Here is a 15,473-nt window from a genome sequence, read left to right on the forward strand (position 1 = left end):
ATAGCCTTAATGAAAACCCAGTCCAGAGCATTCAGAACCTCAGACTGAGCAGAAGGTTCACCTTCCAACAGGACAATGACCCTAATCACACAGCAAGAGTCAATTATAGACAACTCTGTGAATGTCCTTGAGTGGCCCAGCCAGAGCCTGAGCTTGAACCCAGTCAAATATTTCTGGAGAAACCTGAAAATGTGCATCTGCCCCCATCCAAGCTGACAAAGCTTGAGAGGTGAAGAGGCGAGGTGAAGAATGGCAGATCATTGCCAAATGCTGATGAGAAAACCTTGTCGCATCAAACAAAAAAAGACTTAGTTTTATTTAGTTAAGGGTATGAATACTTATACAATGTACTTATTTCAGTTTTTTTAATTTTAATACATTTACGAAGTTGTGACAATTCTGTTTTAGCTTTGTCACTTTGATGTATGGAGTGTAGACTGATGTGGAAAAAAGTAATTTAAAGCAGTTTAACATAAGGCAGCAATGTAACAAAACGTGAAAAAAAATTAAGGGGTATGAATACTTTCGCAAGGCACTGTACATTTTCATGTCCTACTAACAGACCAAATTATAGGGATATTATTTCAGTCTAATGGAGAATAATTATTAGTGTTACAGTCTTCAATGAAAGAGTCAGCAAAAAGATACAGAACAAAGGTAGTTTGGAAATAAGATTAGAACTGACCCAAAACTACAACTTACCACCAATGTTGTGCATTGTTATGACAACAGCTGCCAGTATTTTTCCCGGGTGTCCAAATGCTCGTTTACCCAGTTGTTCATAAGCGCGAATACCTGTGCAGACAATATTACAGCTTAGTGATTAGTGAGTCAGTCTAATGAACTAACTTCAATCTTTACGGTGGGGCCCGAAAGTCTGACACCACAAAATCTAAATGCACCTGGAAATAATCAAAAAGCTTTAGAGTGAAGTTTAAAAGTTTAGTTAAAAGTTTATATTCAGTTATGTCTTCATCATTGTCATTCAATCAAAAAGGTGACAACAATTAAGACATTCTGAAATGTATATATTTTTATATAATTTTTTATATAATATGTATTTTTGTAAATATATTAATTATTTATTATTTATTCTCAATTCAACATTTCACTCAAATTGCTATAGACAATAATTATTTTTAATTAAACAAATACTGTATTTAATTGAAAAATAATGTAAAATATGCATTTAACTCCACTGTACAAAAACAAGCAATATTAAAAGTCTCTTTTATTTTTATAACACAAACATTTTAAATAATGTTAAAAAGAAAACCAAATCTCTTGAATCGCCATACCAACAACCCCGGCACTCCTCAGAAGAAGATGGACAGAGTATAATGACAAGACAGCAATGGAGGTCAGTAAGACCCTGTTAAAAGCCAGCAGAAAACAGAAGAACACATGAGGCAAGAACATAAATGATGATTTGCCTCATGTAAATGCTCTACATAGTTGAAAATATGCACTAAAATGCTAAGTTGTCTTCATTTTTAAAAATATGGATCATTCAAATGGTTAGAAATGCCATGAAAGGGCACTTACATTGTGCCTAGTTGTGAAACTAAGGGATCTGAGGTGCATTCTGGGATACTTACAGAAAGAGGATGATACCAGTGTTGGCCATGGCATAAGACAGGCCCAAAATCCCACTGCCCATGATGGCATTGCTGAGGTTGAAGACAGACATTCCAAATGACGTCTTTCCTTCAAACTGGAAGAAACAACAGGCACAGAGACAATAAGAGGGAAAGAGGTGTGGGGGGGCACTTGAACTTTGAAACTTTGAAAATTGTATGCTTTATTAATATGAGCTTGATTTCTGCACTCACATCTGTAAACTGAGTGGGTTTTCCTCCATCACTCTTGTGTGGTAAAAACTCCTCTCGTTCAGGTGACTCTCTAAAACAAACAGACAAATGTCACACTCTATGAATACAGCAATTATCAGGTCATTAATTATGATGCTACAAAGTTTAAAAGTCTGATGTGTAAGGTAAAGGCCTGCATGTTCACTAATAGTTAACCGTGTGGACCTTTTTCATTTACTCTTTACATTTATTGTCCCCTGACATTCATTTTGTAGGCAGTAAACAGTAAATCAGGGGGTTCAGAGGTTCACAAAATTAATTGAAGCAAGGACCCTTTCCAAATTTTATGTGAAAGGTAACCCTTTTGCCCAACAAGATGCCCATTAAAAAACATACAAAGTGATGCGCCTGAAATTTAAACCCAGGCCCAGTTTATCATGGTGTTTATATGTAATAAAATGTGTCAAGGATGATATCACTTAATATATTGTTGTTGAACAATTAACGCTGATTTGTTCAACCTGTATGGAATGCATTAATGTGACCATAAGTCCAATGTTATTTCTGTGTTCTAATGAGGTGAAGGCTATGCTGTGGTATGGTGCTAAATTTCTCACTCCCTGGAAAAAAAAATATTTTGATGTTGCAATGCTCACATTTTCCTTTTAGGCTCATTTTAAGTTCACCCAAATATTCACTTAAAATACATTTAACTCTGTTTATGACTGTGGCGTTGTTCTAGAGAAGCAGACAGCGAAGCAACTGACTAGTGTGTTTGCTTCGCTTTTAACATGAATCTGCAGAGCAATAGAAAATAGATATGTAGTGACAGATTTAGTGACACAGAAAGCGCATTCGCAATTCTGTTTTTAATTCAAAATCACTACTAATGAATGACACACACCCTTCTTCAAGATGTTGAAAGTCTTGGTGGTGACCGTTTGTTAGTTTCTGAAGTTCCATGATGTATTTTTTCTTTCTTTTTCTCTTTTTAGCAGTGAAAGTTGTGAGGTGTGGAGTGAAGGGTTTTCTCTGAAGTATATCTGCATGAAAAAAATGACACAATGAAAGCATTAAACTAAAATCCTACAAAAAGAAGGTCATTTAGTTATGCATCTGAAGCAGCATACAGTACAGTATTTACACTGATTAACTGCACAGAGGCAGCATAAATGCATTTATAAATAAATGAAATTATAAATAAAATATCAAATAAATGTAAAAATTATGAATTCCAAATTTTAAAATACACTACCGTTCAAACATTTGGGGTCGGTAAGATTTTATAATGTGTTTAAAAGATATCTCTTCTGCTCACCAAGGCTGCATTTATTTGATCAAAATACATTAAAAACAGTAATATTGTGAAATGCTATTACAATTTAAAATACCTATGTTTTAGTTTAATACATTAGAATGTACTTTATTCCTGTGGTGGCAAAGCTGAATTTTCAGCAGCTATTACTCCAGTCTTGACTGCCACATGATCCTTCAGAAATCATTCTAATATGTTGATCTGGTGCTCAAGAAACATTTCTTATTATCAGTGGAAACTGTTGAAAACAGTTGTGCTGCTTAATATTTTTGAGGAAACCATGATATGTTTTTTCATGATTATTTTATGGATTTAAAGTGCAAATAAACAGCATTTATTTGAAATATAACTCTTTTCTTTACTGTCACTTAGAATGCATTTGATTTATCCTTGCTAAATAAAAATACTGATTTCTATAAAAAAAAAACGTAATTACCCCAACCTATTAAACAGTAGTGAATGTACTCTATCATGTCAACAACAAAGGATACATGAATGCTGCATCATTTACAGAGAATCAAAGCACAATCAAAGTGTCTCTTTGCTGGTCACACAGATATTTTAGTATGTCTATACTAGACGATGTTACACAATCTTTGCAATGACAATCACAGAGCTACTTTTGAGCAGCCTTAACTCAGATACCTGAAGACTGTTAAATGCACTCTTTGACCCTGTCTTCATATAACTTTCTATTTAGCCTCTTTTTCATAATTCTCCTAAAAGTTATGCGATGAGAAAACCGTGAGAGCTGTCAAGATGTAGCGGAATGTCCAGGAAACATGAGGTCCATGTGTCTGTTTCCCACCACCTCTATTGTGATTGGCTCTAAAGGCCATGTTTCAAGGGGGGAAAGAGCTTAAAAATACACCAGAAATCTGTAATTCTGGGTTTATTTTCTATTCTTGCCTTCAACTGTCAATGAACATTTATAAAGAAACAGCTTCTGAGAAAGCACATTTCTAAAGTACTGATTTGACAGACATGTCAAACACCATGCTTCTAGGCAAATTATAATTCTGGTGCTGCATGCCATTCGTGAATTCATTGATGAACGAAGAGCTTTGGAACTGTATCCTAATGTTTGACTTAAAAACCTTTTGTGCTCCGTTTAGTCATTACGTAACTAAAACCATTGTGTACACCATAATAGTGACTGAAACTCTGGAAGATTTAGTAGTATACTTGTTTTTGTGTTGCTACAACACTCATCCCCACAGGGGACACACATCTAATCTTTACTGACTGACAAGAGTGGCCGAAACTGCTTCTTGAAAGACGCTACCTTTGACATTCTGTGTTTTAGCTTTTACAAAGAGTGGGGGTCAGTGTTAGTTATATTACTATACTAGTGGGGTTTTTTTTAAAGTTAAGTTAGTCAAGTTTTCATCAAGTTAAACTAAATCAAAATGAAAAATGTTGCGTTTTGTGGTTTTAGTTTTAGTTTAGTTTAGTTTTAGTTCTTAAATAAGAACCCTGGGTGGAGATATGGGGGTGTGTGGTGGTTATAGTGTGCACAGTATTGAATGAAAAGCACATCTGCACTCCATCATTATGACTGACATCAGTCAGAACACTAGTATGTTATGTATTAACTCAGTAGTGGTTTGCAAACTACTGGTGGTTCAGATGTTGAAAACAGTGGGATCTATTCCATTTGGTGGGATGGTCACATGCTAACAAACATAACAGTATGTGACTCAAACAGTTCTACTGTTTCTTGACACATGTATCCAAATTATCTCACAGTGTCTCGAACACGTAAGAAAGTGTAAATGGAAAAAAATCCCTCTCCAATGCCCGGGGCGAATCTATCAGAAAAATGTAAACAGATATGAGATCAGCGTGTTTATAAGACCCTGTGAAATGCTGTGGGAAGAAGCAACAAGGAGAATTACTGTTGGATATGAAATTCACAGTCACATTCAGCCACAAGTCTGAATACGTGGCTCAGGCTTCGGAGGTTTGGAAACTTTCCAGCAGCTCCTGACAGCTGTAGTTCTCGAACTGCTTTCTGAGCACAACCTTGTACACCCAAAAACTTGATAAGATTTGTTGTAATAATAACATACTGCTAGCACATGGTGATTCACGGTTTGGTCTTTCCTCAAACACATACAGTCTTGTAATAGAAGTAAGTTAATGAAATGAAAAGTACTGAAGTTTACAAATATAATACGCTATATGAAACTGAATGAGACTTTATAGGGAATATTATTAGTGTGCCTTAAAATGCAGTGCATATTTAGAAAAGCTAAATATGATTTTACATCATTCATGAGGTGTGTGTGACAAAATTAAATACTAATAAATTATAATTCTAAAAACAAATTTTGCCAACACAATTAACATGCACATCTGGAGGATATAAAAGCAACACAAATCTTCCAAAAGTTTGTGACTCTTATCAGCCTCATCTTGTCATTATATCGTTTTCAAAATTTAGCATTCAGCTGCCAGACCGAGATGTTGACCTTTTGTACTGTGGTCTGGCAAAATTCCACACTATATGGTAAAAGTCATTAAAGTGTCTGACCCATCAGGCTGTTATAAGTATCTGCAGACTGGAGTACAGAATTGCGCAATCTGTAAAGCTTATGTATGCCTGTGGGCACATGAGCACAATTAAACAATAATGAAGCATTGTGGAAACATGTTTTGGAAAGCTATTGCACCTTCTCATAAGCTCATAATCATTGATTCTTGCCTAATTATAGTACATCATATCAGTTTTTATTGTTACCTAAAACTATCAAAACACATTTTCATTCATTGAAAAAATAACTGAAATCAAATAAAATATAACTATAGATGAAAAACTTAAACTTAAAAAACCTTAAATGAAAATTAGAGCTAAATAGAACTATTAAAAAATGAATTAACTGTCAAAAGCAAAAAAACCAAAATGACACAAACTAAAATTAAAATGAAAACTGAAAATATTAAAGCTTTTAATGAATTCTATAATAGTATAAAAATAACACTAAAATAATTTTGTGTATATGACGTATTCAATTTACAGTATTGATGGCCTTATGAGAATTTATATAGCTATAAAACAACACTTTAAGGTTCAATTAGTTGACATTAGTTAATGCATTATAAACTAAAAATAAAAACAACACTTCTTACAGCATATATTGTGGTAATGTTATATATTAGTAAAGCCTATGTAGAAATTAACATTAATGAAGATTAATAAATAGTTTAAAAGTGATATTCCATGTAAGCTATTTCTTTACTGTTAACATATAGAATCTTGTTGTAAAGTGTTACCAATAGCACAAACCACAAGTTTAACCAAGGACCATTATGTGAGCTTTAAAGGCAATATGTCACGAGTCATAGAGTCATGTGTAAACTACGGTCGAAACCAACTGGACAACATTCCTGAAGGGAAGCTTTTGTTAACTTATTAAGTTTACTCTTAAAACAACAGACAAGTGATCATTTCTCAAATATCAGTGACTTGAAATACATGGAACTGATTCCAACTAGCATATTTCTACAGAGCTAATTCTTACTAAATGAACACCAAAAACCTTTTCATGGAAAAATCCCCTATAAATTACATTTGTCAGCTACAAAATGTCACACTCGCGTTTATGCCAAGAATTTCACCCTGAAGGAAGCTTGCCTACAAGCAAGAGGAGAAAGAGATTTTAACCTCTCTGTGACAAGACCACCTAGTACCCAATACCACTCCCAATAACTGCCTGTTCAAGTGTGAAATACTAGTGTGACCAGACTGGCTGTTACCTGGAGCAGCTTTTCTCCATGCAGCACTAGATGACTTGTTTGTAATCCCACGTTCTCTTGATCTGATTTTTAGATGCTAAATGTTACCTGGCCCAGGCAACCTTTCCGCTTCACTCACAGGGAGTCATTGAGTTATTTGTTTAAACTTCTTAGCACTCAGTTAAAACATGCAGGGTGGGTAGCAGAGACATTATTGAGGGGCTGGGAGAAAAAAAAAGACAGAGAAAGAGGTGGGGGAGGGGAGGGGGACGTGAGCTGAGACATCCAAAAACTTTTAACCCTTTACTCGCTGTTGCTGAATTAAATTTAAGAGATTCTCAAGACTTAATGTAGTAGACTTAATTCATGTAGTAAAACTCAACTTTCTGACTGCAGGGAAAACAATGCGAAATGCATTTGAACATATAATCACACATACATAAGCTTATCAGCGTGAAACTGACTCATCCAATCAGCAGTATTTCAGTGCAAGTTCATCTGTCACTTACAAAGATAACCAAATTAGGCACATGACAGGTAGACAGTTTTTGTGACATGCCATCATCTATGAAAACCATGGTAAAAGAACTACGTGAGATAAAAGAAAATATAGCTTCATTAGCAATAAAAATAAAATTGCTTTGTGCAGTGAATTGCTGGTTATCAACATTTAAGAGATATTTAGAAACTAAAAATCGTAACAATTTTGGATTTTATTTAGCACACGTGGTTCATAATAAAATGTAAAAATCTATTTCAAATAAATGCTGTTCTTTGATGAATAGTTCTTTTCTTTTCAAAGAAACTGGTTTCAACATTGAACATAAGAAATGTTCCTTGAGCACTAAAATCAGCTTGGCTGATTTCTGAGGGAGCATGTGACACTATAAAGACTGGAGTATTGCTGGAAATGTACACTCTTAAAAATAAAGGTGCTTCAAAAGGTTCTTCAAGCGATGCCAGAAGAACCATTTTTGGTTCCATGAAGAACCATTCAGTCAAAGGTTCTTTAAAGAACCATCTCTTTCTTACCTTTTTATAATCTGAAGAACCTTCTTTCGCCACAAAGAACCTTTTGTGAAACAGAAAGGTTCTTCAGATGTTAAAGGTTCTTTCTGGAACCATTTAGACAAAAAGTTTCTTCTATGGCATCGTGAAGCACCTTTATTTTTAAGAGTGTAGCTTTGCCATCACAGAAATAAATTCAAATACAATTCAAATAGATTCAAATAAAAAACAGCTAATTTAAACTGTAATAATATTTCACAATATTATTGTTTTTACTGTATTCTTGAAAGTAATGTAAATATTATATTGTAAATAGTACTGTAAATATTAGATATTACAATGTTATTATGGTTAATATCATATTTTATATATTTGCATTATTTATATATTTTCAACATTTTTGTTTACTTTAGTGTAATAGACGACTGTAGTACTATATTGTAAGCACTCTAATCTGGATCTGAAGCAAACCCTACTGAGAAGCACTGAACTAAAACAGTGATAAAAGTACCTTTAAATCACATTTGTAACACTTAAACCTGCAATGCAACAAGATTTGTGGACAAGATTTGGCAGGTTAGCAGATCCCACCCTCTATACTATCTTCACCCACTCACCATCAGAGCTGAGCAACCATCTCTCCACCCATTTCACTGGCATTCCTCTACTCGCCTCCATCCATTTCCTGTCATTCCACTCTCAATCTTTATAGACTCTCTCCCTATGTCAACAGATCACACTATTGCTATCCATTTAAAGGCCTTGGCTAGAGGTGTATTACAGTGCTCAAATGCTCTTTTTATGGCAGACAGTGTGTAGCGTACTTGCCCATACTTGAATTTCCAGAGCATTTCCTAGGAGATAATATGATACTCTCGTCTCAGAGGCCGTATACATCTGTGTGCCAAAACGCAGGCTTGTGTGAACTCTAAATAATAGCACTAACAGAATGCATTTTCCACATCAGAATTACTTTTAAACCCAAAAGTCTCAAAGAGTGGAAGCCAACGTAGAAGACCAGGTCTGGTCATTGTTGTAGACCACACAATGCACTCGCCATGTATATTCAATATGTCCAGGACATCCGTTTAAAAAAGCTACAGAAACCTCTTGAGGTTTATCAGTTGTGTGGGTCTCAACTTCAGTGTGTACATTGTGCCTTGAACACCCCTTCAAAAAATTTAACAGATTCCTTTTCATTTTCCACCTGATAATGATTTCCTCTACATTTCCTTTCAGATAACAGTGGTAGTGGTATGTTAGCAAATATTGTGAAAGTGATGTTTTTTTCCACAGATCTTTATTTGCTTCAAAGATTACAACACAACAGGAAGTGCTTCGCCTGAAGCCAACAGCTAAAATTGGTAAGCAAAATGATATTGTATGAAGTCATGCTCTCAAACGCACAAAATTAAACACTGAGACTGTTGTTCTTTGTGGTTAAATTTACTTTCCAAGCAAATAGCAGAAGAAATACTGGCCATCCAGTTTTAGCATTAAGCAACATTTAAGTTAAAGGTAACATGTTAAAATACTTTCTTATATGCAGAGACTATAAATAAGCCATTTGAAGGCTGAAAAGTGTAAAAAAATAAAATAAAAAGTGTACTGACGTGCTATCAATACATTACTCTGGTTAGGCATTCTGACCGACCCAACATAGCAATAATAGCACAACCAATGGCATGAGGTGGGACTAAGTGTTTGGCCAATCAGTGGCAGATAAGGAAAGTGCACAGTGAAACCTGCTGCATCCAAACTCACAAACTTTCAGAGTATGTGCTGAATTTGACAAGGAATATACTTCTCAATGATTGTTAAAGTATGTTCTTTTGGTATGCAGTTGTGTATTATAAAAAACGACATCATATTACATCTTCAATGTTGCCATTGTCCTTTGAGCGATGCATACTACATAGAGTAACCACAAAAATAATGCACTCAGGAGTTAACAAGTATTAGCTATGATGAACAACATTCTTGTTATCAGTTGCAGTTTCACTTGAATTGCATTTGAAAAGAGTGGCTTAAAGTTACAGTTCACATGGCTTCATTGAGATAACAAAGTGTAAACTGGCTGTGAAATTCAAAGTCCCAGCAAGTGAACATCCGAGTATTATTCACCTACTGTTTCATGAATACTGTGTATTCGGACAACCTATACACCTGACATACTGCTTTTCGCACACTATATACAGTGGCTAGAAAAAGTATGTGAAACCTTTGGAATTGGTTGGTTTTCTGCATTTATTGGTCAGAAAATGTCATTTGATCTTCATCAAAGTCACAAGTAAACTTTTTGAACAGGATGATAATGTGTATTTTTTTTTCTTATTTTGTTTAAATATCATATTTTTTCCATTTAGTACTGCCATTCAGTAGCTACAAGATACTTATGTTTCATAAGAAGTACAATTGCCCTGATCGTCATTTTCAAAAATTTTACACCCCCCCAGCTTTTAAAGCATTACGTTTCCTTCTTGAGCGTCAGTAAATGTTTCTACCTTTTGTGATAGTTGTGTAGTCGAGTCGAGTCCATCACTGGTCCTTAGTGTGAATAGATGGATCTTAAAATCATACAGTTACTGTTGTAAAGGTGTCAAATTTGCAGAAGATGTTGGAAAACCAAAGAATGTGCAGAAACTGGAAGATTTTTTTCTGAAGAACCTTGGGTAGTTCTTTAGAAAATCACTGAGGACAAACAAGGGATTCATGAACAACTGTCCAAAACATGAAAAAGAGTTGTGGGTCATCCAGGTAACAACAAGAAGTAATTTACTTTTTACACAGCACTCTGAATGTTTAATGGAATGTGTTCAATAAATACATGAAAGATTATAATTGTTTGAATGTTGTTAACTTTAGCTTTTGTCTATACTTGTGACTTTGATCAAGATCAGATGACATTTTATGACCAACAAATGCAGAAATATACATCTTAATTACCACATCAAGTAAAGCGTATTCTGGTAAATGATGCTAAAGAAATTACATACTTCTGCTCTCCCATTTAACTTCATACCAGTTTTTGAAAAGATTGCAAGTATCCTGGTGAATAACCAAACTGATGTTACCAAGTTCAATGAGATTTGATGTCTCTGTTCCCAAATACATGACCTAGTTGCTCTTTAAAAGCTATACTGAATAAATGTGTTTAACATATACTAGCCTACTTCTCACAATGCATTGGGTGTACTCTTACACGTTGCGCAACAAATTTTTGAATGGTTTGGATATTTTGAGCTCTTTATAGTCCCAATTTAGTCTGAGAAGACTTAAGTAAATGCTTTGGTTATAAACAGTTTAAATTACACCTTTTACTGAACAATAACTAGAAGACTTTGTGGAACATATGAAGAACTGAGAGAATGCAAACATATTGAATGATATATGCTGACAGTTTACATTTAACCTACATGTCTATCAAGTTGATTTTCTTACATTGTTATGGGAGTTTAACTTAAAAGAAACATTCCAATAATAAAATCTATTCTAAACAACAACCTCGCAAAGAAAGAGTTGACTTGGGGTTTTTTTGTAGATATTTTGGGTGGGTGCACACTGCTCTCAGTCAACAGAAACCATCTCAAGATATAATAAAAGACATAAGAACATATATACTACTTCCAATCATTTCCCCTAGTCTGTCCAAATCAGCTATTGGCCTTTTATATGGCTTGAGTTAATTCTAGTCCTGTGATCGGACATATGATACCCGCATAGCGTCATGTACAACTCACATTTTCAACTCACACATGCTATTATCTTAAGTCATATTTAGCCATATTCTTCAGCACGATGTAGGGTCATTGAGGGGAATAACAAACTATAAATCTCACTAACCCAAATTGTCATAAAAAGCCGCCTGAAAGTGCAATTAATTGCAATCAAAGAACAAATTGTATGACAAAAAAAACTTGTTCCAGAACATAATGAAAGCTATAATTATGCTAACAAAACTCTCCTAAGCTATTAAGCCTTTCCTGTCAACAGTAGTTTGATTTTATAGACCATGTGCTCTAGCAATACAACAGATACTCAGGAAAGAAAATACTTAGACTCTCTCACCCTTTTAAATGGCTGTTGATGTTTTCTCAAAGGCAGTGCTGGTGAAGCATTCTCTGAGAGCTTTTCTTGGTTGAGGTGTTGCTTTTTATCCCAATTGTTAAAAGGTTTAAGTAGAGCTCAAGAGAGAAAGAGAGAAAGGACAGTGTGGTTCTATTGAAGGGAGTAAGGCAAGGGTGGGAAGCACATGGAGGAAAAACTCTGAAAGGGAGGGAGCTTCTCAATACAGTCTCAAATTACTTGTGATGTCATGTACAACTGAAGCCACTCTGTTAATTCAGGCAACAGCATTCCATTCAATGGCTCTTTCACTCTTTCACATCTGCTTTTCTCTCATTCATCATATGGATAGAATGTAATGCAATCCACAAGAAGCTCCATATTTTGAGCTGGAAAATACAAAACTCAGAACAAGACAGGTAAATAAATTTAGGTTAGTGAAAAGTTACTGTTTGGAAATTATTTTTTTCCGTGTTGGGTAGTTTTTGTGTAACCCTTTGGCTGGGTCAAATGCAGGTTATGGAGTCAATCACAGCATCTTTCGGCTTCGAGTGAAACAAAGGGCAGCGGTCTGGGGTTCGTGATTCCCCCGCTGAACACAAGCCCAGCTCCAGCAAGAGAGCCAACACGTTACAGTGGAAACGGGATAGCAGAGACCGGTTGATTGAACTTGAATTACTTTTAAATGTTTGTTAAACAAGTTTAAATGTAGGCAATATGTTAAAAAGGTAGCATATGCTGTATTAAGAACTGTAAACTAGTGGTTGGGTCATGTATTTTACAAAGATTAAGTTAATCTGTAATTACTAATTCATGTATGTGGTAAAAAATATTTTATATAATATAAAAATATATATTATTGTAAAAATCAGTGGGTAAAATCAATCCATCATGCTAGGTTAAATAAACTACCCAATTTGTGATCAAGTTAGGCCAACATGAGTTCTGTCCTATATATGTACCAAGCCGCTGAGCTAAAAAACAACCCAGATTGGGTAGTTTTTAAACTTTTTTTTTGTCATATGACTAGTCACCATATATCATATTTCAGGATGTATGCAAACTGTGGCCTAGGGCAAGATTTAAAGTGAATAAAACACATTTTGGTCTCGGGCACACAAAACTATTGTCAGGCTGCAAAAGACCTTTAAAGGTTTGTTATAGACTTTTTGTAAAAAAAAAAATGTTGGGAGGAATAATGTCAAATTTTCTTCATTGTCTTGTTATATATAGCCTATATGTTTATTTATTGTTACTGATCAATGTGAAAACAGTAAATTAAATAGTAAACAGAAATGAATCAAGTAGCAGCTATATGTAAAACATGTAGTTTACTAGTTTAAGGAAGAAAAAAGTACAAGGATCTCTGAAGATAGATTTAAATATATCATTAAATATTTAGTCAGCGCTCAACACTAATATTCAGCACTAATAATATTGACGATAAATAGCATGTTCTTTCTAGTTTAAGCATCTGTTAATAATACGACTGTTCTAAATCTAATCTGATTTTCTCTCAAACCTGCAAAAAACATCTCAAACATTTCAATTCGCTCTTGGACAGCGCACGTGCTTAAGCGTCGGTCTCGTCACGAGACCTGAACGCGCTGTGGATGTCGGGAACTTGAGTTTTATACGAGTAGTTCAGTACGGGCGCTTTAAGGATCTAAAACTTCATGTCCCATGGTGCACTGCGTTGGACACTCCTAGGTAATGACTTCCTCTCCAGAAAAAGCAGATTTTGAAGAGACTGTGTGAAAAAAAAACTTGTAATTTTGACGTGCCGTTTTGTTGGAGCATGTGTTAAAAAACAGTTTACGATTCATTTGAAGCTGCGGTGTGAAATGTAACCATGGCAACCAACCGGTCGTCCTGGTTAGCAGCCCTGCACAGGCTGTAAGTGAAGGCGATGCTGAGGGTTAGCTGAAGCCTTATGATATTCATTTGCCTTGTCCACGGTGGGGGTTTAATATTGTTACGGAAGACGTGATGGAAGAAGTCGACAGGATTTTAATTCACTCTCTAAGACGAGCTGGCACGTAAGTATTCAAAATCTAACAGGTCTCTTTAGTTGTGACAAATAATTTCTTCCCTCTTTGGAGTGATTTGCATCTCGGGACGTGTCAAACATATTTATTGTCTATGTCTTCCAGAGACATTGATGAAGATGTTCAGAGTGTGAAGCAGTTCACCAGTGAGCTGATCGTGGAGGCGGTGGTGAAATGCCTGCGTGTGATCGACCCGGCGCTGGGCAATGGCTTGTCCCACTTACTCCCCCCTGGCATGTCTGCCCGCTTCAGACTGGGCATGAGCCTGGCACAGGCCTGTCAGGTGAGAGACACGGTGCCTGAACGTCCCACTTTGTGCTTGGGTTAACTTGACCCCTCACAACTGACAGAGTCAGCTGATAGCCATTCAAAATGCATTACTGCTGGTGAATAAGCACTTTTGTTTTTATCTTGAGTTTGAATAAAGATGTTACAGTACGGACATTTATAATAAATTAACTAGACTTAGTAGATAAATTATGTACAAACATTTTTCACAAAAGATAAATGGGTCCTTGCTGCAGACAAGTCAAGTCACCTTTATTTATATAGCGCTTTGTACAATACAGATTGTGTCAAAGCAGCTTTACAGTGTCAAACAGGAAAATAGTTTGTCATTAATGCAAGAGGGCAATAACAAACAGTACATTTTTCAGTTAAGGTCAGTTCATTGATGATTCAGTGATGTCGTCATCCAGTTCAGTTCTCTTCAAATAGTGTCTGTGCAATCAAGCCGACAATATTGCCAGAAATGAAGCGTCCCCAACTAAGCAAGCCAAAGGCGACTTTGGCAAGGAACCAAAACTCCATCAGTGACAGAAATAGAGAAAAAAACCTTGGGAGAAACCAGGCTCAGTCTCACTCTGGCCAGACGAAACCAGCATGGAGTGGTTTAATTCCAGGCTGCAACACAGGTCAGATTGTGCAGAGGACTCGTCTGGTTCTCGTAGTCTTGTGCCGATGGCCGATGAGGTATTCACAGGGGATCTGTCTCTGGGGTTCATCTAGTTGACATGGTCTCCGCTGACATTCAGGGCTGTAGAGGTCGTCTCTAGGTGCTGATCCACCATCTGGACTTTTGCCGAATCTTTGAGTAAATCTTCCGTGAATTAATTAATCTGTTGTGATTTCATTCAGATGACCTTTAAATGTTACAAAGAAAAATATATTTTTTTAAATATTTTTTATTATTGTTAATCCTTTTTGGCAATTTTGTCTCATAAGTAGTTAATACTGGAAACAATTAGGTTCCATTTGTAAACATTAGTTTACTACACTGGTTAACACGAACTAACGATGAAAAAACTTCTAAAGTAGGGGTTGAACGGATCGTAGTTGATCCGACCGTGATCCATATTGAACGTTGCATTAGAATTTTAGGTCTGCGTCAGCCGTCAGGCAGCCTTATCAGTGGCGCACGAAATGCGATGACAATGTAAGTGTCATTGCATTTTAATGCTTTTGTTAGCCTATCCAGTTGAACCCACT

General features: G+C 35.6%; 2 protein-coding genes across 6 annotated transcripts in view; one reads left to right on the plus strand and one right to left on the minus strand.

The window, feature by feature from the left end:
• Positions 1–12,107, minus strand: part of LOC107678718 (sodium-coupled neutral amino acid transporter 3-like) — a 21,365-nt gene extending 9,258 nt beyond the window's left edge. Inside the window, exons 1-7 of one of the 3 annotated variants that reach the window (XM_016474100.1) lie at positions 11,941–12,107; positions 10,377–10,563; positions 2,716–2,854; positions 1,833–1,902; positions 1,599–1,714; positions 1,299–1,372; positions 703–795 (exon numbers count right to left, since the gene is read on the minus strand). In XM_016474100.1, the coding sequence (XP_016329586.1) occupies positions 703–795; positions 1,299–1,372; positions 1,599–1,714; positions 1,833–1,902; positions 2,716–2,774 (412 nt within the window). In that variant the 5' untranslated portion in view covers positions 2,775–2,854; positions 10,377–10,563; positions 11,941–12,107. Of the gene's footprint in view, positions 1–702; positions 796–1,298; positions 1,373–1,598; positions 1,715–1,832; positions 1,903–2,715; positions 2,855–6,885; positions 7,052–10,376; positions 10,564–11,940 lie in introns of those variants that run through there. The other 2 variants (XM_016474091.1, XM_016474106.1) reach the window with 2 other exon arrangements.
• A 1,506-nt stretch (positions 12,108–13,613) lies between these two features.
• The window catches only part of LOC107678736 (coiled-coil domain-containing protein 22-like), a 16,771-nt gene continuing 14,911 nt past the window's right edge, over positions 13,614–15,473 (plus strand). For 2 of the 3 annotated variants that reach the window (XM_016474117.1, XM_016474129.1), the window contains exons 1-2: positions 13,655–13,976; positions 14,091–14,268. In XM_016474117.1, the coding sequence (XP_016329603.1) occupies positions 13,927–13,976; positions 14,091–14,268 (228 nt within the window). In that variant the 5' untranslated portion in view covers positions 13,655–13,926. The other variant, XM_016474122.1, reaches the window with a different exon arrangement.

Source organism: Sinocyclocheilus anshuiensis, unplaced genomic scaffold (assembly GCF_001515605.1).
Source record: "Sinocyclocheilus anshuiensis isolate Anshui unplaced genomic scaffold, SAMN03320099.WGS_v1.1 scaffold13, whole genome shotgun sequence".
Classification (NCBI taxonomy): domain Eukaryota; kingdom Metazoa; phylum Chordata; class Actinopteri; order Cypriniformes; family Cyprinidae; genus Sinocyclocheilus; species Sinocyclocheilus anshuiensis.